This window comes from Mixophyes fleayi, chromosome 1 (assembly GCF_038048845.1).
Source record: "Mixophyes fleayi isolate aMixFle1 chromosome 1, aMixFle1.hap1, whole genome shotgun sequence".
Lineage (NCBI taxonomy): Eukaryota > Metazoa > Chordata > Amphibia > Anura > Limnodynastidae > Mixophyes > Mixophyes fleayi.
The window spans coordinates 36,969,533-36,996,755 of NC_134402.1; the positions used below are offsets into that span (position 1 = coordinate 36,969,533).

Consider the following 27,223-nt stretch of genomic DNA (forward strand, 5'->3'; position numbering starts at 1 on the left):
ATTAGTACAAATGGTAGAGAACATCTAAGTGGTAAAAGTTACAGGTAACTATCAAAGGTAACCCGGTCATTGACCAGTGTCAGATTATGGTTGAAGATTGACAATGGTGTCTGGCTGTGGAGTTGGTAATAGTGACTACCTATATAGCACTAACATAGGTGCAATTACAGGCTTAATTCTGATTCAGATATGGTATGTGCTGGGCATATCTGTGTGCTGCCTTTAAAAGGCAACATGCTAATGATATAGTCTATTAAATGGTTATATGTAAATGTTAAATAGGGGAAGAGCGTCAAAGTCCTCGATCTCAACCCATAGCAAAGAAAATGCCAATAACATCTACTACAAGTGGTACTTAGTACCGACTAGACTCCAGAGGATGTTTGGCACAGCCTCCCCTCTTTGTTGGATAGTTTGGGGTGAATTGGGCTCCTTCCTCCACATCTGGTGAACATGCCCTAAAATTGCTAGACTTTGGGATGATATAGTCATCCTTCTATCTAATGTTACCTTAACATCCACCCGTGGATCACATAATCTGGCCATCTTGGTGGCAATGGCCTTGTTGAGTTTTTTATGTGTAGATGTTACCTTTATGACTGTGACTGATTGTATTATTTTATCTATCAACCAAAATAAAGTTGTTTCAAAAAGGGGGAGGAGCCTATTCATCACAGGAAAGCCTGTCGTTTTCTATCCAATTAATTTTTAAGTTGTTTGCCCAACAAAGGGCCCATGGGCGTAACAATAGGGAGTGCAGGGTTTGTGGCATTTATGGGGCCCAGAGATGAAGAGGTGCTGGGTCTCCTTCACCCTACCTAGGTTTCCAGTCCCCCCTTAGGCCTCTGCTCTGTTGAGAACAGAGCTGGGGGCCCTGGAAGTGGACCCATGGGGGCCCCTACTGAAATCTGGCTATGGGGCCCAGCGGTATGCTGTTCCAAACCTGGAAGGGCCCAGGCAGCACTGATAGTTTAGAATGTACTTTGCCTCCACAGTTGTCCATGATAGGGAATAACATTCTGGGTACTTTTTTATTTCAGTACAATAGTACACATTGCTTGTAGAAAACTATCAATTTACAAGGCAATGTTTGCCATTTTTTTTAATATAAAAGAGAACCAACACTATATTTTAAGTTTAGTTTAGGCAATAAGCCATAGTACCTTGGTACATATCAGTATTTCACATTTATATAACGAAAAATTGTGTGTAGAGGGAGTGAAGGAAAGAGGAGGTCCAGGTGGAAGGAAGCGGAACCTTATTAATGTAACTAACGGCCAATCAAATGTGATTCCTTCTCCACCTCCCAAATTCCAGTACCTTTTAAGAGTCTCTCAGGAAAACGTTCTCAGATGTAATGTTCATCTGTCTTTGTCAGGGCTCAATCCTTTAGCTTCTTTATTTTACAAAACAAAAAACTTTAAATCTAATTGAGCTTTGCAATTTGTTGTACTAGCTGAACTCCGGCTTAATTGAGCCACACGCATTTCTCGTTTAGAGAACACAATTTAATGTATTGATTCCCCAGGATAACATTGAGCCTGGTCTCTAGCAGAAGGAGTAAGTTCGGTGCCTGATTGATAATCAGTGACTCTCTACTTTCTAATGTAACTAACAGCAATATATTCCTCGATTTTTTAGAATTTTATTCACTTTTTCAAAGATACAAAAAAATACCACCGCCCTTTGAAAGCAGAGCCTCGTATTTTCAGGTGCTGTAGTGACACTTTATCCCGACGTGGAGATATTACTGTTAATAAGTATTAATACAGTATTATTACATCACTTTCCGTCACCAGGGCACGCAGCCTTTACACAGAAGTTCAGAAAATCGCAAATGATGGAAATGTCGTTATTCTAAAGTAAACTTGGATCTTGAAAAACCCCCAGAGCATCTCTTTCTAAAAAGGTAATAACGTGTACACATAATATGAATAAAACACAAAAAAAATGTGTCTTGGGTTACAAATTTGCTACCAATTGAATATGAATCGTAACAACCGTCTGTTGTATGAAAACGAGTCTTTAAAACATTTAGGGTCGACCTCTCTTCCGTAATATCAGACATTTATATCTTCAGGACGGGTTCGAGACAAATTCTCCAATGGCTGCTATGGTCCGATTTTTCAGTCCGTTGATTTGCCAGGAAGAAATTTTTACAATATAATGAAGAGTCTGTAATGTTTGTCTCTTGTGTGTAAACATCAACTAACCAGGTAATTGTGCATTTCTCTAGAGTTGATGCTCAAAACCACTCCTGAGTGATTACCTAAGAACATAGAAAATAAAAAGAATTAGCATATTTACTGAGCACGTCTTCCACGCTTCGTAAAACACTGGAAAACGAAAAGGGCAGTTTTACAACAAGAATACATCAAATTAAAAGGTGCAGTAACCACATAACAAGTTGCTGTGCCCTTATCCATGATTGCTCATGGACGTTCTGGTGATTCGACGGGGGGAATATAACAGTGGAATGTAACAGTGGTAAGACGCATCGCTTGTCTTTTGTGCAGAAAAAGTGCAGATAACCTCGAGGAACAAAGGGATGGGAGGAGACATCCACCTAACATGCCACTGACCTGCGATTGGACACTGGCGGGCATCGACAGTAAAGGGACCTTGTAGCTGCTCAACATTCCGCCTCTCCCAGAACTTGCCCCTGCAAGGCAATGGTATGGCGTAGTCCCAAGGTTGGGCCGTAAAAAAAACAAACAAACAAGCAAAATAAAGTATATGGGAAAATGAAATAGAGGATGAGCGAGATTGAAAGCTTCTTGATGGATGCTGAAATGGCATGAGATAAATTAAAGGGCCACTAAATTGATTGAATGGGAGAAGTAGCGTTCCAATACCAAGGCAGAGCTTAATATATTTGACATTGTAGCTTAGCAAGAATTTGTCCTCTTATAGGTTTATAGGAAGCATTGTGTGTATAGAAAACATGCTTCCCCATTATCAATCTTTATTTCAAATACTCTGTTTTCATACTCTGCATACAATGAGGTGCCCTTGATGCCGAGATGCAGGCTTAAATGTTTTGATCAAAATATGAACCAATACCTAATTGTTTTAATTTTGTAGACACAGATATACAGAGTTAAGGAATGTGTTTTTTGTAGTGCTTTAATACAAAGCAACTTTCACTTCAAGTTTAGTGGCCCTTTAAAAGTAAATAAAATCAAGCTATGGATTACAATGACACTGTAACAATAGCCTTCTAAGAAACTAAATGCAACGGGTAAAAACTATTCCTTTTAGATAGCAGAAGTCAATCATCTTTATTGGGTATGAGGCCATTTCCTGTGTATTCTGAAGCATTTCAAAGATCTTTACTTCAGGAAATACAGAGACATTACAAGAAGAGGTGTATGATAAGATCAATAAGGGCCAATTATAAACTGCAAACACTACAATTCAATTTGAGCACAAGTGTGTCTACTTGTCCGCCAAGGGCATTTCTATGTGCGCACTCACTTCCCAATCTTTGGAAACATCCCCATAAAATCTGCACCTAATGTTTCAGTTTGGTGGATGCTTTGCAAAATGCTCATCATGGAACCAGTGAAAAAGTAATATGAAAGTTCAATCTACTACTCCTTTAGCACCATCCCTTCAATTAATTCCATTTTCTGTTTCCTTTTTTTAGCCTCATTTAGGTTTTAAATTTAAGTTTTAATCATGAGAATGAGGGGCATGGCTTCCACTGGGCAAATCAGGGACAGCTGTCCCCATTCCAGCCACCAGGAGGCGCTCTCTGGACCATGATGCAGACTTACTTTTGCAGTCTGCTGATCATTGTGAGAGTAACCATTGTTGCAGAGCACCAGGTCTGTCCAACAATTTTTTGGGAGGTGACCATGTGAGGGATAGCTGGAGAAGACACAGCAATAGGAAAGCCACACAAAAGAGGAAAGTCTTCCCCTCCTCTTGTCACAGATAATGTTGGATGTAGGAGGTTGACAGTACAGACACGCTGAATGCGCATCTGGGGACTACAAGTGCCATTTTTCCAGCACATTCATGCTGTTTCTAGACAATGGGCTAATCATTTCCTCTTTGGTAACAAAGATGAAGTTAGAGGGGATTAGGTGGAGAGGGAGAGAGCATTAAGGAGCAAGTAGTAAAGAAAGCCAAATGTCAAGGGGTCAGCCAATGAGAAAAGGTGAGTGAGGAGAGACAGGGACAGAACATGATAAGCGTAGTTCACACATACCCATAGGACCCCCTAGACGATGAGGGCCTGGCTTAGGGCCATCTGCCCACCAGGCCTTCACTCCTCACTGTAGGAAGCCCGAGGACTTAGTTTGGTCCCTGCCTTAGCTGCTTAAGCTGTGCAGAGGGCCTCCTCCGTGTCATCCTACAAAAATAACCCCATATCACAGGGACCTCAGCTGGAGCATTGCCCTGTCTGACTCAGGCCTCCAGGCCACAATGCTCCTTCTCTAGACGAAAGACTAGACTGTGAGAACTCCAGGTCAAGGTTGAACTTTTCTTCTACTTTTATAGTTTGTCAAGTTTTCCTTATAAATGTCCAGTTATACTCGCACTTGGCCTCCACAAGTACCTGCTCTTACCACCTTGTCCTGGGCTCAACACATTCATGTGTTTAAATGTATTTATTACATTGGTCAAAACATTCCAAGAATTTTCAGAAATGCAACTAGATGGTATAATAATGAATCCCATTATAAGTGTAGGGTTGAGACCAGATCTCCAGGACTTCAGAAATACCTTTCCACATAGCAGGTGTTACATAATTTAAGAAGTCCCATTCTGCAAAATTGAATCCCACTTTAGTGCTTAATATGCCCCAGATATACCAAATTCATCCCATCGATCTTTTACCCCCCCCCCCTCATCATAGTGAGTAAATAATAAAACCCGTTTTATTTTAGCAAACGTGTGTGAAATATAACATATTATATAACACATAAGGGCATCTACTAAGGACGGGTTGGGTACGTTTTAAGGTATTAACGTTGTTGGAATTCTCGGCAGCGTTAAAACAATTACCACCGCTAAGGACAGAGCGCGGACACATAGCACGTTTATTTTGTGATTGGGTTTACTCACATTAGTGCAAACTTGTGCATAATTACATGGAGCATTACATGTTTCCCATAGAAAGAACAATTATTAACATATAAAGACCTTTAGAAAATAAGCCCATTTGGGCTATGTGCAGTTTCTGTCACGGTTAGCACATGTAAAGCCCACAACTTTATCCTTTCACTTCTCCTATAGATCATTTAAATGTAAAACAATGACGTCTGTTATGCTGGATTCACTAGATACACCCAGTGATCATCTAAAAATTCCTTAAGTGTCAAATAAACCACCTTCGGCAGGTGGGAATGTGAATCCTTAAATTAAAATATAAATAAAATAATATATATATCAGTTTTTTTCCAACTTTCTATTCACGCAAATCATCTGAAAATGAAGCATAAATGACCATTTTAAGAAATATGCATTTTTAATATTAAGGGTATTTATAATCAAGTTGTATGTAAAATATTTGTTGTGGTTTAAATCATAAATACCATCCCACTTATCAGCATATCCAAGTATCTTGAAAGCAACCAAGTTTTTGTATGTTCTTAATACTAATTCTTAATGCTAATTTTCATACTAAAAAAATGGCAGTTATTATTGCTGAATGGACCAATGCGAATAATATCATAAAATATTATAAAACGGTCATCTACAATAATATACTTAATGATGCAAAAATATTTATAAAACATATTTTTTATTAGGAATATTAAATATTATTATTTTGATTATTATTATTATTATTATTATTATTATTAAACGGTAATATTAGCTTCATGAAAAATATAATATAATTCTAAAAATGATTAAAATCTAAATAATAATTAGAATAATAAAGACATTTTTAAGTTATGTTGATAATTAAAACTCATATAAGTCACTTTTTTAAAAAATAAAAATTAATTGAAAGATTCCATCAGTAGTTTTAACACATTAGAAATGCATAACTGTTTTTTTATTAAGATTTTTTTATAATGTATTATATTTTCCACTTCATTATTTTCTATTTTACTTCCTATTTAGAATCTATGTACATTTCTGTGATAAAGATTGGACCAAACCGAATTAATAAATAACATACATGCATTGATTTCTGCATTGTGAAGGAGTGACATAATGTTATACACAAGAAGAATCCTTAAGTTCACAAATATTTCTAATTTTCTGCTGAGATTAAACTGTTGCCAAAAATATCATAACCAGATAATATTTGGACAGAGGAAAATATTTGAACATTTAAGGCTGTTAGAAGACAAATATCCCTTTTTCGAGCAAGATATAATGTTTTCCTTTACAGCCGTAACTATTTCTCATTATAAAATTCTCTTCTCGGCAATAAACAACGTAAAAGTATTGGGTGGAAAACAAGTTTATGTTTTCAATTACCTCTTGCATGTCCTAGTGTTTGCGTGTCCATGTCATCATCAATGAACTCCTCTCCCTGGATGATATTTTGCGTGTCCTCGTTGTGATTAACAGGACTTGTCATCTCCTGTTCCTTCTCGTTGTGCATCTGAGCGTAGACATTTCTGCCTGGCATTTTCCTGTGTCGCAGATAAAAACAGCACTTCATAAATGTGGCGTTCGCCAGTGGTATAGGTAGAATGTGAACTTCCAATCGGAGACATTCAAATTACTTCCTAAAGTATTTGATTGGTTGGTCACTCCAACCAATCGGAGAGGAGTTTGAATTATATGACACTAAAGAATGAGAGGTAAATTTTATCTCTTTTTTTAAAAAAACAAAAGCAGGAGGCAAGGGTGAAAGGCCAAGGTCAGGGTCGGTGTAATGTGGTTAAGCTCAGTGGAGGCTCCTGCTCCTCGGTGACAGTGATACGCTGGGAGTGTGACGCTTGGCTATGAGGTCACGGCCAAGGGCCACACACCCAGGCGGGGAAGCAGAGGAGGCTGCCCCCACCTCGAGCCTACAGTAAGAAGCAGCATGTGGTGTAACATTCAATGGGGGGGGGGGGCTCCTAGATTGTCCCCAGAGCTTGCGCTGGTCCTGTTCACAGTACCTTCTATTCACAGTGATAAAATATTCCACCATACATTAATGCACAGTGGTGTGTCTAGCCCAGTGTTGGCTAACCTGTGACACTCCAGGTGTTCTGAAACTACAAGTCCCAGCATACCCTTCCAGCAATAAGCTGCTATATATTGGCAAAGCATGCTGGGACTTGTAGTTTCACAACACCTGGAGTGTCACAGGTTAGCCAACACTGGTCTAGCCAGTCCAGTTCATTATCCACAATGCCCTGCTCTTTTCTTATACAAACCACCACAGACATTTGTATATGGGCTGTGTGCACTTCCAAAGGACATTTTTGTAACAATTATTAGAGCTACTGATATGATTAATACCAATAATTTCTATATATAGAACAATTGTTTTAATTTGCCTAATTATTGGCACACCTGTTAATTCCAATGCATTAGAGGAAATTATGAAAGGAGATCTCTGCAAATGCATCCAATTAATAAGATGGTTTGCAGACATTGTTATTCATATTTCTTTGTTTAAATCCCCATGATCACAATGCTGTGAGAGATACACTGACAAATTGTTTGCATACCGCATCTCTCTTAACCTGCAATCTTGCTACCTTGTATTATGATTGATTCAGATGGTTTATTGCCAAGAGGATCTTAGGGATTTGAAGGTTTTCTGCTTATTCTATTCATTATTCATAAATATGACTTAAATTATTGTTATTTTCTTTATTCTCCCGAGTTCAGTTCTGAAATATAGAATTTGCCTAAATAGGAAGTAAGTGGACATTATTTTCCTATCCATCAATTCTGACTGCTGTAAATACTTGCAGGACGTCTGATTTAATAACAGAGAAACACCAATTGTATAGATTGATACAAGAGTGGTTCACAATGAGCTAAATCAACACATTAATTAAATCACCACGTGGCAATGATCCACTATCCATAGCTCTTAGATTAGTAAAAAAGTGTCTGTTTGTTATGTATGCTAAGTCGGTTATCTCTCCATTAATCCTTTGTGCATAACTGATTTGGACATAACTTGCCTCTTGAACTTATAAAGGATGAAAGCACCAACTGCTACGAGACAGACGGCAAAGATGATCACTATAGCCCAGTACCCTCCTGATCCGCCGATCGCCCGGGACTCTGTAATGGAAAACACACTGGTTACGTTTATAATTGCTGGACCAGCATCACTTATCTGCAGTAATTCACTCATAAATATACAATGTGATATATGATTAGAATAGCACAAGGCGTGGATTATATTGATAACAACCTATTACATTTTTTGTATTGCAGTGCACTAACCTGTTTAATTACTCTTGTTGTTTATGGCTATGAAACTAATGTGGATGCATCAATTGTTTAGAGCTGCAGAACTAAAGTTATTACTCTCATTGCTCAGAGTTATAAAACCAATGTGGTTACTCTCATTGCTCAGAGTTATAAAACCAATGTGGTTACTCTCATTGCTCAGAGTTATAAAACCAATGTGGTTACTCTCATTGCTCAGAGTTATAAAACCAATGTGGTTACTCTCATTGCTCAGAGTTATAAAACCAATGTGGTTACTCTCATTGCTCAGAGTTATAAAACCAATGTGGTTACTCTCATTGCTCTGCAGTCTGAAACCAATGTAGTTACTCTCACTATAAAAATTAGGACGAATCTAGCAGAGAGGCATTGACATGGCTGGTTGGCTTACTTCTATTTTGTAAACTAGAATATCTGCTTATCATAAGATCCAGGTCTTCTTTGCTATTGGGTCACCGGGTGATGCAATATTTAGTGATAGTATATGATATTATTATATGCTGAGTGTACATTACTAGTTTGTATGAGCTTGGAGCTTTGTACTGTATTGGCATGTGTAATACCATGTACAGTCATGGCCAAAAGTTTTGAGAATGACACAAATATTATTTTTCACAAACTCTGCTGCCTCAGTTTTTATGATGGCAATTTGCATATACTCCAGGATGTCATGAAGAGTGATCGAATGAATTGCAATTAATTTCAAAGTCCCTCTTTGCCATGACAATGAACTTCATCCCCAAAACAACATTTCCACTGGATTTCAGCTCTGCCACAAAAGGACCAGCTGACATTGGGTCAGTGATTCTGTTGTTAGCACAGGTGAGAGTGTTGATGAGGACAAGGCTAAGGATGACTCTGTCATGCTGATTGAGTTAGAATAACAGACTGGAAGCTTTGAAAGGAGGGTGGTGCTTGAAATCATTGTTCTTTTTCTGTTAACCATGGTTATCTGCAAGGAAACACGTGTAGTCATCATTGATTTGCATAAAAAGGGCTTCACTGGCAAGGATATTGCTGCTAGTAAGATTGCACCAAAATCAACCATTTATCGGATCATCAAGAACTTCAAGGAGAGAGGTTCAATAGTTGTGAAGAAGGCTTCAAGGCACCCAAAAACGTCCAGCAAGTGCCTGGACCGTCTTCTAAAGTTAAATTAGCTGCAGGATCGGGGCACCACCAGTGCAGAGCTTGCTCAGGAATGGCAACAGGCAGGTGTGAGTGCATCTGCACGCACAGTGAGGCAAAGACTTTTGGAGGATGGCCTGGTGTCAAGAAGTCAAGGAAAGAAGCCACTTCTCTCCAGGAAAAACATCAGGGACAGACTGATATTCTGCAAAAGGTACAGGGACTGGACTGCTGAGGACTGGGGTACAGTCATTTTCTCTATTTTCTCTGACAAATCCCCTTTCAGATTGTTTGGGGTATCTGGGAAAACACTTGTCCAGAGAAAGAAAGCTGAGTACTACCATCAGTCCTGTGTCATGTCAACAGTAAAGCATCCTGGGACCATTCATGTGTGGGGTTGCTTCTCAGCCAAGGGAATAAAGAATGGTACAAAAACAACCTCCAAGAGCAACTTCTCCCAACCATCCAAGAACAGCTTGGTGATGAACAATGCCCTTTCCAGTATGATGGAGCACCTTGCCATAAGGCAAAAGTGATAACTAAGTGGCTTGTGGATCAAAACATCCCAGACCTTAATCCCATTAAGAACTTGTGGTTAATCCTCAAGAGACGGATGGACAATTAAAAATCCACAAATTTTGACAAACTTCAAGCATTGATTAGGCAAGAAAGGTTCACCATCAGTCAGTATGTGGCCCAGAAGTTGATTGACAGCCTGCCAGGGCGAATTGCAGAGGTCTTCAAAAAGAAGGGTGAACACTGCAAATATTGACTCTTTGCATAAACTAAATGTAATTGTCAATACAAGTCTTTGACACTTATGAAATGCTTGTAATCTTACTTCAGTATAACATAGCAACATCTGACAAAAAGGTCTAAAAACACTGAAGCAGCAAACTTTGTGAAAACCAATACTTGTGTCATTCTCAAAACTTTTGGCCATGACTGTAAAGCAGAGGCTCTGGGAATATCATCCTGGTCTGTAAACCCATTGCCTTGTCATGTATCAGTTCATAAACTGAGCCCAAGTTAGATCAGACAAAAAAATGGGGTATATTGGAGCCGGCAAATGTCTCCCTGATGAAATCAGTCACGGTAGGCAGGTATGTACAACAACATTACCTGGACATCAGCTAAGCACGAGCAGTATGACATTTAGCTGGGCTGCCCATAAATATTACCGCAGTCCCACAGACAACAGACCAATAGATCTGCCTATAAATATCCCATAGACCAATAGATCAGCACCTCCATTTCTACTCTTATGTCCAGCCTGGTGCTGGTCAATGAGTCTTCTAAAAGTTCCACTGGGTGACCCCAATGCCTATTTGGGCGCCATTACAGTGTGGAACACAATAAAACGAAGCGAAAGTGATGACGTTCTATAACTGAGTCACCTGCATTTTTTCCTTTAAATGTGCCTAATACGCTGCTGAGCTGAATCTTGCCCCCTGGGCTAAAATTTGACTTTAAAAAATGTTTCTGATACCCAGGGCCGGTGCTAGCCTCCATTGCGCCCTAGGCATTTTTACAAAATCGGCGCCCCAGCCCCCCCCCCCCCCGCAACAATCTGCGCCCTCCTCCCTCCTCCACCCTCTCCCCGTCTTTCCTTACCTCACCACCGCCGCCTCTCTGCTCCGTCTCCTCCCCTCCACTCACTGACACTAGTGAGTGGAGGGGAGGGGACGGAGCAGAGAGGCAGCGGTGGTGAGCAATAGCCTCTTCCCCCCTCCCCCGTACATCTGAATGCTGTGTGGCGGCCGTGACAGGTATGGTCAGCGGTCGCCGCACAGTTTTAAAGTAATTTTCATTCTGGAGGGCGCCCTCCAGAGCCCAGCGCCCTAGGCAAGTGCCTAACCTTGCCTAATGGGAGCGCCGGGCCTGCTGATACCATGAAACATTTGCTTGCAGTTGTATGGGACAGGTAGTCTAAATAACCTGATTGGTAATCTGAAAGCCAGCTTCAGGGATTAACGGGGGAAGAAAGACTTCGGTATTGGTCAGTAACAAAGAAAACGATTGTAGTAGTAAGTTGTTCTTTATTAGAGCGCATCTTGATTGAGTTCCTTCCCTCTCATTACCAAGCCTCGCCGGACTATTAGCTGTAGAAGAATTATAGACTATTAAGGAGTCCTCTTCCTCAGCAGCAGCACCACATCTAATGCATTGCTTAGAGACGGCACGGTGATTTGTTAGGTCTTTTATTATACAATTACAAAAGACAGACACATTTTAAATGCAAAATGTAAACAGTAAAAGTGAGTTATTTACCTGACTCGGAATCACTTAATGACACCACAACCCAAAATCCACCTCTCAGGAAGAACGTTATATTCTGAGCATTCAAAGCCTGTTTTATCACAGCTATTCTCTAGAAGCACAAAGCAACATACATATATTAATAACAATAGCAAGGAGTAATAAATGGACAGCATCAATACTAAACGCCAATAACCGTATGCATATAATTTCACTAGTTTAAGAACACATTACAACCAGCTAGCTGTGTCACCTGAGGTCTGAGATTTACCAAACTGTATGAACCCTTCAGAGGTTTTAATTCCAGAAAAAAAATAAATCGAGAATTAGTTACTCTATGAATACATTTTGCCTTAATATAATAAAATACTTTGATTTTAATTGCACGTAACTCGAATGATTTATATGTGTGATTTGCCAAAACCTAATATATGTATCTGCATTTGTCGTTTCCAATCTGGTTATATGTAGATTATGGGACGAGGGATTTAGAACTGAATGTAAAAGTTGCCTGTTTGCGTGTGCGCAAATATACATCTGCACTCTCTATGTTTTCACATCTGTGTTTTCAGTTACACATGTTGAGATAAGTGCAACCTTAAATCTACAATATAGATCCAATCTAGAATATAGATCCAGAGCAAATATATGGCGATCATCATCACGTACTGGAAAATAGCACCAGACTGTGTAGGAGCGGTATTGACATTTGGTAAGATAAGGTATTTACATGTGACCCAAAATAAGACACATCTCAAACAGGCGTGTTTAACTTGTACAGTATGGGGAATGCCCCTCTCCAAGAGCAAGGTGCCACAAGTGTCAGGTACGTGCAAAAAAGAGGGAAAGTTGTGCAGTGTGACTCATTTAACTGAAGAGTAAAATTATACCACACAAAGGCACCGCCATGCACTCTAATGAACCACATGTCACACTAGCACCGACTACTGCTAAAGGGTCAAAGCCTGGACTCCAATTCCTGACAGCCAATCACAAGCTTTTCCCCATGCTGGCTACTTGTGATTGGCTGGTGTAAGGGAGTCCCAGGGACTACAGAACTTTGATCTTCCCATCAGAGTGAGTGTGAGTAATTAAATTGGGGGGAGGGAGGGTCTAGTTTATTTTCTTCCATTTGGACTACAATGGATCAAGAAAGGAAGATAAAAGAAAATATTTGTAAAAAATGTAGTAGAGTGGTAAATGTGATTTTTAGGGAGTTGTTTTTTTATTCAAATACAATACAGGAAGAGCAAGAATCATGTTCCTTTATTTTTCACAGTTTTGGAACAAAGTTGTCATGATTCCTGAACTTGCAGCCACACCGTGGCCTGACAGCTTCTACCCCGATATGGGGTAGATAAAGCTAATTATATATATATATATATATATATAAAATTCTAAAAATGGGGCTTCACCTCTGGAGGTAGATTGAAAACAGAAAAAAATTAAATAAGATATTTATCTAATATCTTTGATTAAACTTATCAACAGGCTATGAAAAAAATCAGGACAATCACCTAACAGTGTAAAGCACAACATTAATTCAGACTTGTTGCTCCCCACAGACATGGAGGTGATTGCCTTAAACAATATGATTGAAGGACAGATGTAGTAATGCTTCTCAGGAACATCATCACTTCAACATGATTATGCAATCAACATATAATTATGATAAGATCATCAAAACAAAGCTTTAAATATATTCAGCCTATTATCAACAACAAGCGTTTACATTTTTAAATTTTGTGTTGTGAAGATTAGGTAAAGTATATAAATGAAAAAATGCATATATTAATTGCTAATGTGCACAATATTAATCTCTTTTATCAATAATTAATATCTATAAAACGCAGTGAGCTGTTTTCATACCCAAAAAATAGGAATCAAGTCAGAATTCATTAAAATAGATAAAATGTTACATGTATTATTATTATAAAATAATAAAATGACAAAATAAAAATGTAGTGAGCTGTAAATTCACTCTCATTTAAGTTTTGCTATATATTTATGATGTTATTAAATGTACACTAACCATAAAATCCAATGTGTCTCTTAAAGAGCTATTAGTAATAATTACAGTTTCTGTCGAAAGTTTAAAGAGCTGATCAGAACTGAAGATATCTGAGATAAAGATGTTAATGTGACGGAACATATTTTCTGTCTATATAGGATATTCTCCCTTTACAGAAAATGATTGATAACAGATAACAATAACCTTACTCAACTACACACCAACTGTAAGTACAATGTCAGGTATCTCAAGTTTGATTAAAGAATAAGAACTTGTTTAAAAACAAATATGAATGTTATTAGCTGGTTTTACATATAGCAACTCGAGTTTTAAATTTAGAGGGTTCTTTCATTTTAAGTAGCGACAGTGACGTTTTTAGGAAAAAGAGACTTATAATGAAAGCTCCCAGGTCTCCTGATTGCTCTATTGAGGTCTAATTTTTTAATCTTATAATATTATCTTATATTAATATATTATTATCTTATATTAATATTATATTATCTGTACCCAAAATGAAGCAAGCAATGGAATTTAGCAAAAACACAGGTGTTCAAGTAACATAAGCAGGAGCGTAACTAAACATATTTTGGGCCCCAGAACCAAAATTTCGGCCCCTATGTTGAAGAAGTACCATAGACCTGGGGCCTGGGGGCAGCTAATCCCCTTTGCCTATGGTAGTTATGTACTTTCATATATCTGCAGTAGCAGAAGACAATCTGCCCATTTCTAGTGCATCCTAATCATCTACATATGTCTGTCACACACATATCTGGATTGTGGATGGATCTGTAATATCTCTGCACTGTACCTTGTCAGTGTGGACGCTTCTCTTCCTCTTTGGTTGATTTATAGGCGGTAGAAGGTACAAGTCAGCCGTTGTTGGTAATCCTGGCTTCACAACAGTCACAAGAGTCTGCTCAGGTATGTTAGTTTCCTGCAATAATTTCATAGAAACCCTCATTTAATACCATATTCTTATACACGATACTTTTAGGACATAATTATATTAATAAATGAAGAATAATATGTGTTTCATTTTTCTTTTAGATAGATGGAGGGATAGATGTGAGTTGTACTTTGGATCTTATTTCCAGGGGGAAAAATTTTCATCCAGCTATTCAGAAATAAAGGGTTTTGGGGCTCCTCCTGTGGTTCACATACCTCATACCTCCCAACATGCAAGTACCCAGCAGCGGGACAGGGGGTGTGGCCTCATCTCAACAGGTGCGGGGTCATGTTATGATGGGGGCGTAGCCATAACCCCAGAGGACGGCCCATTAGCTATCTCCCTTCCCCCAACATTCCCACCCGTGGGACAATCATGTCTCTGGGAGGGACAGCGAGACAGAGCCCTAAATTCGGGATTGTCCAGCTGAAATCGAGACATCTGGGCTGATATTTCCCAAGGAATATAAAAATGTAGCCATTGAGGGTTGCTTAATACAGAGCAATGTTCTGCAGTTCTCTAGAGGTTGGTAAATTAATAATAATGAAGAAAACAAAGAAAATGGAAGGCTCTGCAAAAGAGAAAAATATGGATAATATAAATATAGCTTATGGGTGGAACGTGTTTTAGGTAGATACGGTTAGTTGTGCTGTTGATCACTAGACAAGCTCCTCGTTGCCTATCCAAGCAATAGATTAGGATTATAAATTTGTTGAGAATAAATGTACATAGTTGTCAGATGTAATGTAAGGCCATATAGGACTAGGTGTCTAGGGTGAATTTAGCGTGAGAAGGAGTTCTTTCTCTGTACAGCGCGTGTGCCAGTTTTATCTCTCAGCAAAGCAAAATAAATGCCCTTAGCAAATGAGAATAATTATCCGATTCTGACTAAACTAAGAATGTTATATTTTCTGGGAAGTTGGGCTATCCGGAGACACATACAATGTATACAGGATTAATTCAGAACGGTGCAACTATATCCTGATCCTCTTTGAATGCAATAGTTGATGGAGCCAAGGAACCAAACCTGGTGTGCCTACAGGTTCCAATGATATCAATTTGGTCCTGTATGTAAAGCAACTAGTAAACCAATGTCACATATTTTAATAGTAATTTTAAGGACCATTAAACCTGAAATTTGTTCAACTGCACCCTGACATTCCACTGTAGCCCTGGTATAAATGAGTGCATTACCACTCCACTCAATTTACAGTCAGCTGAAGGTACAAACACATCTTTAGGACAGAGGGGATCTTACACAGGTCAATAAGTTGAGACTGCAGTCATTTGAGCTGGTGTGACATCACTGCCCCGCCTCTGTGCATGATTCAACCAATCCACACAGTGCCTTTCTGCTCAGCAAGTCTGCCCGGCAGTCAGTCAATGTTTGCTGTGTTAGAGAAGCACCTCTCTCCTAACACGGTAGCTTGCTGCAGAGCAGTGACTTAGAGCATGGTGGATATATTTAGTTAAGTAAAAATAGTCCAGTTATTTCATGTATATAACTTGGGTAATACACAGACTTTTAACACATGTTGAATCGGAGTGGTAGCTTTATGTTGCTCTTAGATGTGCTGGTTGTCTTGTAAAGTCAACTACACACCCAGAAAGGACTTAACACAATGTGAACGTTTAATTCTGTGGCCATGAGCCTTAAACGGGAAAGACTATAAAATGTCATACAAAGCGATACAAATACTGCAAGGGTATAATAATAAAACTGCCAAGAAGAAAGGACAATAAATTGAATTTACAGCAGTTATGTATCTAAGGCAAACCCCAGGCTCCCAGTCCGGCCAAGTGGACGGCCGAGTGATATAATATTTCCAGCGCAGGACACTTTCTGCTACTCCGAGATCTTTGCTTTGGACAGTTTATGTCTTTTGACAATAATAGGAAACGACCTGTAATCCATATTTTGGAAAAGAGAACTATATAGTTTTTAATCAAATTCCAAATAAACATTTGTCCGGCCAGTTTAATGTCGCTGTTCTGCCAATGCAGCCGTATCTGTTTTCTTAGGCACAACCAAATACTAACGTCTGACATAATGTAACTTCCTCATATACTGTCAGCGCACAGTAACCTGAGCTGGGGTCTGGCTGCCTCACATTCACAGCAGGATTACATGATTTATACTGAACATTAACGTATTTCTACTCCACCCTATCATGTAATTAAATTACTGTATAATACTCAGAGATTCAGGTGAAAGGCTCATTCACCTCACATGTTCTCCCATAAGATTAAGAGCATACAGATGATCCTATTGTCTGATCGATAGCCAATAGAATTGGACGGGGAACAATGGGGCAGGATGCGAGATCTAGTCTGCTGATACCTCAGCATATGTGTGGGTTCATACAGAGCTATAAGACATCAGAGGACCTCCATAACAATTGGCAAGACATGATTTAGATTAACGCTTAGGCTAATATTAGGGTTTGGTTTAAAGCTTGAGGATAAAATCTATTTGGCTGAAGGTAGTATCTGTTTTCTTTTCCAGGTTTTAATTTGAAACATGAGATCTTCATTAACCTTTAAATTGATTCATTGAGAGAGGACACTTTCCTTTCTAAAACAAGGCATATCCTCTCTTGCCCGTTAAGCCCTCCAGGGGGCGCAGGTAGGAATCCTTTACACCGTCCCAGTAACTTGGCTAATGACCTCATTTGGCCACATATCACCATGTTCAACTGGCCTCAGCGTCAGAGCTGCTGCACTGGTTTGTCCAAAAGTGGTCAACATTCTAAGCTTTGTTTAAGCAAACATTGACTGACAGCCGGGCAGATTTGCTATGAAGTAATGCACTGTGTGGATTGGCTGAATCATGCACAGGGGCGGGGCAGTGATATCACAGCAGCTCAAATGACTGCTGTCTCAACTTATTGACCTGTGTAAGATCCCCTCTGGACATTGTCCTAAAGATGTGTTTGTACCTTCAGCTGACTGTAAATTGAGTGGGGTGGTAATGCCCTCATTTATACAGAGCTACAGTATAATAAGTAATATATCTTTTTGCACTATACAATGTCTTTCTACCTCTTCTCATTTGCATAGAATGCCGCTGGCAACTAATCAGAAAGTAGGACACAAGCTAGCAAAGGTGTGTAAAAAAAATTCCTGGAACAAATTAATTACTTACTATTAATGGGGAATTTCATCTTAGAGATACCTTGGACGTGCTAATGAATTACTACCTATTCTACAATGTCGTCCTTATTTGCCGGTTACCATGGTTATCTTTCACAAGGTAGGCACATACAGTCCATGTAATAGGCAAAAAGGATTTATTTGTCAATTATTTAAAAAAATGTGAGATATCTAGCACTAGAATTGTTAACAATGAGAGAAGCCTGACTCAGTGGGGATAATTTAATAATACAGTGTCTGGTAGAACACTTTGATACCTGATATACTGAAAACACCCCATAAAAAAATGTAGCTGTCTTCAAACATGTATACCCCAAAATTTAGGAACTGTTGGCAGTACCCAGAGAATTCTGTGTAAGTAGAGGACGACGCAGAAAAACAGTCGACTATATCAGAGGTGCACAACTGTGGGTTAGGACCCCACGCAGAGTCTCCGAATCTGCTTTTCTGGTTCCCTGATTGTCAGATATATAAATCATTCTATCTGGCACCTACTTTATTGGGGTCCTAGAACAATGCCACATTGGCACCTGGAGTCCAAGAACAATGACACTTGGGTTGACAGCTCAAAATGTTTGAGCACAATTGGTTTAAAAGAGATTGGGAGACTCGAAATGCCCTGACAGGAACTGAGCATTAGTACAAGTTATAGAAGTAACCACGTGTTCTGAGCCAATGTAATATATATATATTTATGTATATATATAATATATATATATATATATAGTTTTTTCATAAGTATTTTTACAGTTTTTCGCAATACATACAGACAAATGGCATTCAGATGAGATAATGCAATTGCCGTTGTATTATAATATTTTTTTTTTTTATTTTTCTTTTAAACCTTTAAAACATATTTATAAATTTGCAATGCCAGGACTGGTCAGCACCTCCAAAAAATGTGCTCTGGAGTCAAATTTATAAATTCTCATTGGCTGAAAGTCCAACTTTATCCTTAGATACCTTAGCAAGCAATCGCGTGACTATCTGTCCTATGTCTTCTCTCCACTCTGGGATATTGGGATTATAGTTGTCCAGCTGCTTGCTGAACATAAGTGGAAGGACCTGGAATTCATCTGTAAGACAGCATGACATAGAAAGCAGCAATCAGTCACTACGTTATGCTCAGATACATCACTGCTAAGCTCAAAAAGAAACTATTAGTAGTTTACAGATGGTTCCAAATCTCACTGCGTGCTGAAGTTACCAGTAGTATATCATTTCATCATGTGCAAACACTTTGTCAAGTAAAAAAAATATTATAAAGAATCATATATATATTATTATTATTATTAATTAATATAGCATCACCAACGCTCTACAGAGTATATTTACGCACTGACATCAATTCCTGCCACATTGGAACTTACAGTCTAAATTCTCTACCTCACAAATCTTCAATTCACACATAGATAGCAGCAGCACGGTGGCTCAGTGGTTAGCACTTTTACCTCACAGCGCTAATTTGAGTCATGAGTTTAATTCCCGACCATGGCCTTATCTGTGTGGAGTTTGTATGTTCTCCCTGTGTTTGTGTGGGTTTCCTCCGGGTGCTCCGGTTTCCTCCCACAATCCAAAAATAAACTAGTAGGTTAATTGGCTGCTATCAAATTGACACTAGTCCGTGTGTGTGTGTTAGGGAATGTAGATTGTAAGCTCTATTGGGTCACAAACTGATGTGAGTGCGTTCTCTGTACAGTGCTGCGGAATTAGTGGCGCTATATAAATAAATGATGATGATGATCTTTTAAAAACATGTACAGGCCACAAATATGCAGAATTGGAGGTTTAAAACATTTTGCCATGTGCAATTAGCTTTCTACTATACTGTACTGCATCTAATCATACTTGTCAATGTAAATATCTGATCAAACATGGCTGCTTATACATCTCTGGGCGCAGCAAGAACCTGTAGCAAGTACAAATCTATGAAACATATAGTGGTGATTCTGCTTATGTACTATTAGATTGTCTCCTATTGGGCGATCTGTGGAAATAGAATTTACAAGATAACCTTCATATCCTGGGAATGAGGAATGTGTATACTGGTCATGTGTGCTGTGTATACAGGACATTGTCCCCGCAGTGCAGTGTCTTTTGATTGCATAATCACCATAGAAAGGATACTAAGGAGAAAATCATGTTTGTAACCTTCATTATCCATAAAGCAGCCTCTACTATTTTCTCTGCATTGTCAACTGCCAGTCCAAAGGTATTCATACAGATCCAAAACCAGGAAGCTCTCCCAGGTGGATAAATATTTGATCAATCAACGTGGTCTGATAGTGTAGTCAGTGTTCCGGTCACTACCTGTCCATAAAGTTCTCTGGAATGGAGCAAAACTTATAAAGCCGAATTGTTTGTTCACAAATCTCATCATTATGAAGAATAAGACATTGGAACCTGGTGCAACGGAACGACAACAACACCTGGGTTGTCAGGTTAAAAAAACAAAAAACCTGAAGGATATGACAACGCAAAGCTGGGACGTAGATCTAGTACATGTTTGGAGCAAACACAGGTATTCGGAATCAGTGTAAAACACATATTCATTTTATCATTAGTATTTTATCGTTTTTACAGTACAAATAGTCAAAATCATAGGGTTAGTGGAAGATGTCAGCTCGTATGGACCCAACAAGAAAGCAAACTTTGACCGTTGTAATGAACCTATTATAAATATGCCATTTTATGGAAATAGTTTTTCTTTTACTATTTTTTTGTTTATTGCTTATTCTTTAGTATAGCAAGTATGTTGTCAGCAACGTAAGCAGGGCCGATTAAAGGTTCGGGCCACCCTAGTCTAAATGTTTATTTCACACTTCTATGAATGGATAGCAAAGCGTTTGTATCTCACCGAACACTCGGACAACTTTGGAGTCTTGTAACATTGAGTTCCAGCACAGAACTTGCACCGTCACCCGGAACTCTCCAGCCTCCGCAAACCTGGTTACAAAGTAACTGTCCACAGTAAGAAACGGCTACAAAATAAAGATACAGAAAGCAAAATGTCACATTGTATCATGTTAGTATTTATGAACCTTTCAGTAAGACGATATAACGCCATGATCTCCATCTCCTAACATGATAATGCCTAAACACTGTGCACAAGATATTTTTATTTTTTATTTTAATATAAATTCCACTTTGCAGAATTCGGCTGTTACTGTGCATCCAACAAACAGTAAAACACTGGCAGTAATGACCTTCAGACTCGATCTGTGTAAAAACAGTTGACAGCAGCAGAAATATCAGCTTGTACCTGCAGGTTATCTCCAATCCACCAGTAGTAGACAGACAGGTTCGCATTGCTGGGCTGCAGAACCGCTGACAAATTCACTTCTTGACTTTTACCAGCAACTGGCACCACTTCAAGATGCAGGGCCTGGAGAGGGGCTGGAGAAGAATTCAGAGTCTTCATTTCATTACCAACAAACCCATCTATAATTCAAATGTCTAATAAATAAGAATCAATGTGTATTTCATAGATAGGCAGCCTATGGAAGCCCTGCTGTGTGTTAGCTAAAACAGCATCATAATTCAACAACAGGAATCACGTTATTTAGTTTGTATGTTCTCCCCGTGTTTGCGTGGGTTTCCTCCGGGTGCTCCGGTTTCCTCCCACGCTCCAAAATCATACTGGTAGGTTAATTGGCTGCTGTCAACATTGACAATATGGAGTAGGGAATTTAGATTGTAAGCTCCAATGAGGTAGGACAGATGTAAATGATTCAAAATTCTTTGAAAAGCATTACATAACATGGTGGCACTATACAAATCTATATATTATTGGCACAAGTACGACTTTTATGACTTATTTCTATGATGTCGTAGTCTGAGCAGGGCACATTATGTACCAAATTAAAGGTCTTGGTCTGAAGATTTGCAGAAAAATTTTGGCTTTGTAATTGGTTGAATCGCTTCGGCATTATTTTGCAAAATGTCCACCTGCCATTTACAACAATGCATTACCATTCTCCCCTGGAAAATGTGACAGTTGGCAATAGACTTGTGCACATGCTTGGTGGTCTGGAAACTCTGACAGAGATTTCCAGGCCTGCTAGTCAACCTGAAACATGTGGCCTGCTGGGTGGTCTGGAAACTGTGACAGTTATTTGCAGTCCTGCTGGGTAACCTGGAACATGTGACCTGCTGGGTGGTCTGGAAACTGTGACAGTTATTTGCAGCCACATATATCAGCGCATCTTGCAGGAACCATGCCCAGCAATGTAACTTCAATGGAAGAAGTTATACATATATAGTAGTATATAAAGAAATTCTTTAGTTTCTTTAATATAGTGATTGATAATATAGTTGTTTATTCTTATACTCCATTGTTAAAATTTCTACATGTAATGTAGTGTATAAAAAAGTTATTGAATTCCGTTAATAAAGTAATTTGGTCAGTACATTTCACAGAGTTTCTCTGGTGAATATTAATAATAAAAAGTTACAGTTGAAACAATATACAATCTGGTGCAGCTTGTTGTACATGTTATTCATTGGGAAATGCAGAGAGGAAATCACATGTGCGGCTTGTAGCTGCAGCTCGCCATTAGATTCGGCGGGCCAGAGTATAGTACATACGTACAGTAACTACCGCAGTGTTGGCAATCAAGACATTCACATAGTAAATAAATGATGATGAAATATATCAACCTGTGTAATTAAGTATACATAATTTTCTCCACATTTCTTCAAAGCATTACGAAGAATAAGATATCTTGTATAAATAACTTGACAATAAATCTGAATGTCAGATTTTTATTTTGAAACTGTCAGTAAAACTTTTTTTCAGTATATTTTCTGCATAATTTGCACAGTATTATTCTTCGAGGGCGACATAGTAAAGTGCTCAAATGCTCCTAAACACTACCTACAAAATGTGCGTTTAAATGATCCACCATGCCGGGGTGACTTAAGTGATTCAAGATGCAAAGAAACAAAAGATTAACTTCATCCGGTGATGTCACCCTGACTTTGAAATCTATTATAATTCTCAGAAAACGGTTTCCATATGGTTTGAATAACCTTATGAGACCTGAAAATAACCCCGTAAGCTTAAGAGTGGGCCATCATTTTGACAGGGATGGAGATAATCATTCATCTTTAATGCTTGATCAATCATTTTCCAAGTCATTTCATAAAAGCATCATCTGTCCAGCCTAGGGACTTACCCCAGTCATTCAACAAGAGGTGCAGTCTTCTAGCAATTATCCAATGAAAAACAACTCAGGTCTAATGTAAGGTAACCTGCCTGTCTCACATAGTGGTTTTATCCACTTATCAATTGCATATCTAGTTAATTTGTAGAAAGGATCAAGATAATTATACTAATTTACTGTAGAAGGACAAAATGAATTTCAAATCCAGTCAGAAAAATACAAGAACTTAGCTCATGGTCAGATAATATAATACAGGTGCAGATTGCTGTGCAATGTCATCCATTTTCAGACATTAAAGTTCACCTGTCACCTACAGCCATTGACGGCAGTCACTTTGTAAGCTGAACTAATATTCATCACAAGGCAATTTGCCAAATCACTAGGAGCAAATGGTTCATGAATATTAGTCAGGCTTCATGAATGATGGACACTGAATTTATCAGTCATGTGACTAGTCATGTGACTGCATTCTCATGAACAGTGGTGCAGCTCACAAAATGGCTGCCTCCACTGTGTGCAGGCAAATGGGATTAAGAAAATATGTGTGTTACTGAACTAAATACTAAACCTGGACATTTTTTGAATACTGTAGAATGCAGCTTATGCCCATTTAGTCACCATATCTATTTGCTCTTCATCTAAATACTTGGCCAGTACTAGTTTAGAGGACATTTTGTAACAGCTACATAGGTGAACAGTACACCTCTATCCTGGATAACCCAGGGGCGGGTCAGGAATTGGCTTGTATTCTATCTGTACAGACTGGGGCATTCATACTCTGGAGCTGGACTCAGTAAACACTACTGATGGCTAGTTTGCAGGTTCAATGCACAATGTTGCTATCCAACAGCAAGGTTGTGTAAGCAAAGAATCCTATTAATGCCAATCGGCATCATATACATAGGATGCCAAACAAACCTTCTAATTACACTCCTATAGTTTAAATATTTGATGGGTATACAATTTTCTCTGTCCTGATCTTGGTGTGGACATCATATTCTATTAAAGAGTCTATATAACTGACAGTATTTTTTGCTTTGCCATTTCAGCCTTTTGCCCCTAACAAGATCCATATTTGTACACTATAGGGGGAGCTGTAGCAGTTTGTGATGAAAGGGGGAAGATGTTATCAAATAAATATATTTCTCATTCTGGAGGTGATGGGAGAAGCTGTGGGTCTACTCCATAACTCTCACAACCCATTCCAAAAACTGAGAGGGGTGTGAGCAAATGGACCAATCAGAAGCTGTATTTAAGAGACGATAATACAGAAGCGGCCGGGGGACAATCGGCGGTATGTAGCAGCTCCCAGGGCTGTAGCTAGAAGGAGGGGCGCCTTAGAAAACATTTGTAGGTGTTAGTGCAGCTTTAATACATAATGCATACACCACTTTGTAGTACAGCATTAGTGCTAAAGAACCTGGTGACAAGTCCACTTTAAAAAGACACAGTCAACATTTTGCTTTAAAATATAGAGTAATGTCCTTTTCTCGGTATTAAAAAAATAAAATAAAACGCTGATCCAATGTTTTTTTTAGCACAACTACACAGTGCAACATCTGCACAAATAACGCTCAGTGACAACATAACATTTATGCACTGTTCAGTTATATAAGAATAGATCACTCAAGGGTTAGCAATAAAAACAGAAATAATCTCACTTTTAAAACATCAGACAAAAATAAAATAAAAAAAATTACAAGTTCAAATATGTTTAAGAGCTGCAATATTTATTGAGGCACTTCATTGAATTAACATATGCTTTGATTTAATGTCCTTATGTGTGCAGTCTTGTATTAAATAACAGAGATGTAATTTGCTGGCAAAACTCTGCTGTGGTGCAGCCAACTAGGAAACACACTCCCAATAATTATTTGGCTGCTTGCAGACTATATTCATACCATCACTCTGGCGCTTCAAGGCTGTTTATTGTTTCACCTCCAAATTTGAAATCCTCTCGTGAAACGCGTTACTGTAAGCAGGAGCTTCGGAGAATTGCGTGAGATTAGGCAGTAGTGAGGAGGCTTGTGCTTCAGTTCTAAGAACATATTTGGGGGCACTTATACACTACTGGGATTCATTTGAAATGGGTTTTACAACATCTGTTAAACTTGTGTTTTAATGGTACACGGAGGCAGAGATACAATATAAATCAGAGGTCTTCTGGGTATAAAAATGTATGCAAATAGCCCAAAAGAAATATCTCCTGCTATTGGATTGGAACATCTCCTTAGAGTATCACAAAACACTATGTTTTTATAGATAAATGTAATTTTATTTATACCTTTCTGCACATAAGGAGACAGAAGTGAGTATTGTAGGGGGAAATAGCCTCGGTGTCCCTGTAAAAATTGCTGTCATCTTCCTTTGCACTCAGACTTTCCGCTTATTGTCAAGAGATTCTTTCTCCAACAAGCATATGACTAATTCATGTACACACATCTTTCTGAAACGGCTCCCATATGTTGAAGAGAACGAGTCTGTCTCTACATTTTCGCTGAATGGAAACTGTTTTACAATTTAGCTGATCTCTTTCCACAGAAAGATGTACAAATTAAATGTTTACTGCCGTATGCAACCTCCACGCTCTGATTTAATCCAATTAATTTTCACATAAAGAATCGCTGTGTCTAATTTTTTCATAAAGGAAAAAGTAACCTTCAGTAAGTAACAATAAACAGTCCTATGACATAATAAACAAAATGGCAAACAAAAAAAGAAAAAAATATTGTAAAAATGAAAATAAAAACACCTAACACTTCAAGTAAGAGACATCTAAGGGTATCTTTGAAAATTCTAACTATGGTTATAATAAAGCCTTTTATTTAAACCCTAACAGGTTACTATAGTTAATGAACCAAGTCAGTGATTTGTCATGTGTGACAGACTCTAGTAGAAATATGGCCGCATGCAATAAGCAAATTATGAATATGCTTTTTTATGGGTAAAGAAAGCTGCTTTTTGACATTCATGTACAGGTGTGGTAGCACAGTTTACCCCCTACATAAATATATACCCAAAACACTAATTATATATTTTTATATCTGACACAGGTGTCTGAACAACATAAACTGTATATGACATGTAGCTACCACTTTTACCTGCTACCCCCAGGGGCAAACGCAGGATTTGTAGAGGGAGGTTTCCACACCATGTCACCAGTGGGCGTGACCAGCATGCATGGGGGCGTGGCTATAATTTTAGACAGTGCTTGGCTGCTCTCCAACTCTTCCTATCCCCATAATATACATGGGCAATGTTGCGTGCACTACTGTTTCAAGCAGAGCCGTGTGAAGCGGGAGCAGGGTCCAGCCACCTCAATTACACAGTGCCCCAGGATTGGAGGGGGATTTCCAGGCACTAGAAAACCCTCCTCGGTTTGCCTATGACGCCAGTAAATTAAAACACAGCCAAAATCAGGGAAAGGTATTATATAGAGGGAGCTGTTTCTTAATACTATTACAAGGTTTGTGAATACAGAGTTAATTAGTTATACAAAGATGTCACAATGTTATCCAAAATTCACTTCTTAAGATCTTCCAGATACTTATTTCTACAGCTCTTTACTAAAATATTCTTCTGAGTGTAAAACAGATTCTGATAAGTTGATATGTTTTGTAATATGTGGATAATAAGTGCTCTGGTTATATTAATATCTGCCTGCTAAGGAGCAGCTGGACAGGCAATAACATTAATAACCAGCACGTGCATAGTATTAAAATCAACTTACAGATGACCTGCACGTAGATCACAGCTTCATCATGTCCAGCAACATTATCGGCCTTCACAGACACCCTGTAGATCCCAGGATTCTCGTAGCGATGGCGGATGGGCTCACCGGTCAGCGTAAGATTCACGTAAATTGCCTTGAATCCATCCCCCAGATTCACCTGGTACTTAGTGTTTAAAATATCCCCCTATAGAAAACAGTAAGAAGGCCAAGTGTTACGTTTGAAACTGCTGGTCTTTCTAACTTTTTCTAATCTCCATCTTTTGGTTCCAAGGGTAATAGGAGAATTTTCAGTGGGTTTTTAATTTTAGTTAAATTAGAATGTGCATGCATGACAATCAAAATCTAGGCCTTATGTTGGGTACACGCTACAGGGTCTTCAGCTGATTATCGGGCCAATCACACGATAAACGACCATTCTGCCTGATATCACATTAGTGTGTACGCTCCAACGATTG

The 27,223-nt window shown here is 38.7% G+C and overlaps 1 protein-coding gene across 2 annotated transcripts in view; it reads right to left on the reverse strand.

Moving 5' to 3' along the window:
- Window positions 1-1,629: 1,629 nt before the first annotated feature.
- The window catches only part of SORCS2 (sortilin related VPS10 domain containing receptor 2), a 761,685-nt gene continuing 736,091 nt past the window's right edge, over window positions 1,630-27,223 (reverse strand). Inside the window, exons 19-28 of one of the 2 annotated variants that reach the window (XM_075194425.1) lie at window positions 26,766-26,952; window positions 21,133-21,266; window positions 20,728-20,851; window positions 18,834-18,946; window positions 14,580-14,705; window positions 11,773-11,872; window positions 8,100-8,202; window positions 6,445-6,602; window positions 2,583-2,662; window positions 1,630-2,269 (exon numbers count right to left, since the gene is read on the reverse strand). In XM_075194425.1, coding sequence (XP_075050526.1) covers window positions 2,246-2,269; window positions 2,583-2,662; window positions 6,445-6,602; window positions 8,100-8,202; window positions 11,773-11,872; window positions 14,580-14,705; window positions 18,834-18,946; window positions 20,728-20,851; window positions 21,133-21,266; window positions 26,766-26,952 — 1,149 coding nt within the window. In that variant the 3' untranslated portion in view covers window positions 1,630-2,245. The remainder of the gene's footprint in view (window positions 2,270-2,582; window positions 2,663-6,444; window positions 6,603-8,099; window positions 8,203-11,772; window positions 11,873-14,579; window positions 14,706-18,833; window positions 18,947-20,727; window positions 20,852-21,132; window positions 21,267-26,765; window positions 26,953-27,223) is intronic. The other variant, XM_075194428.1, reaches the window with a different exon arrangement.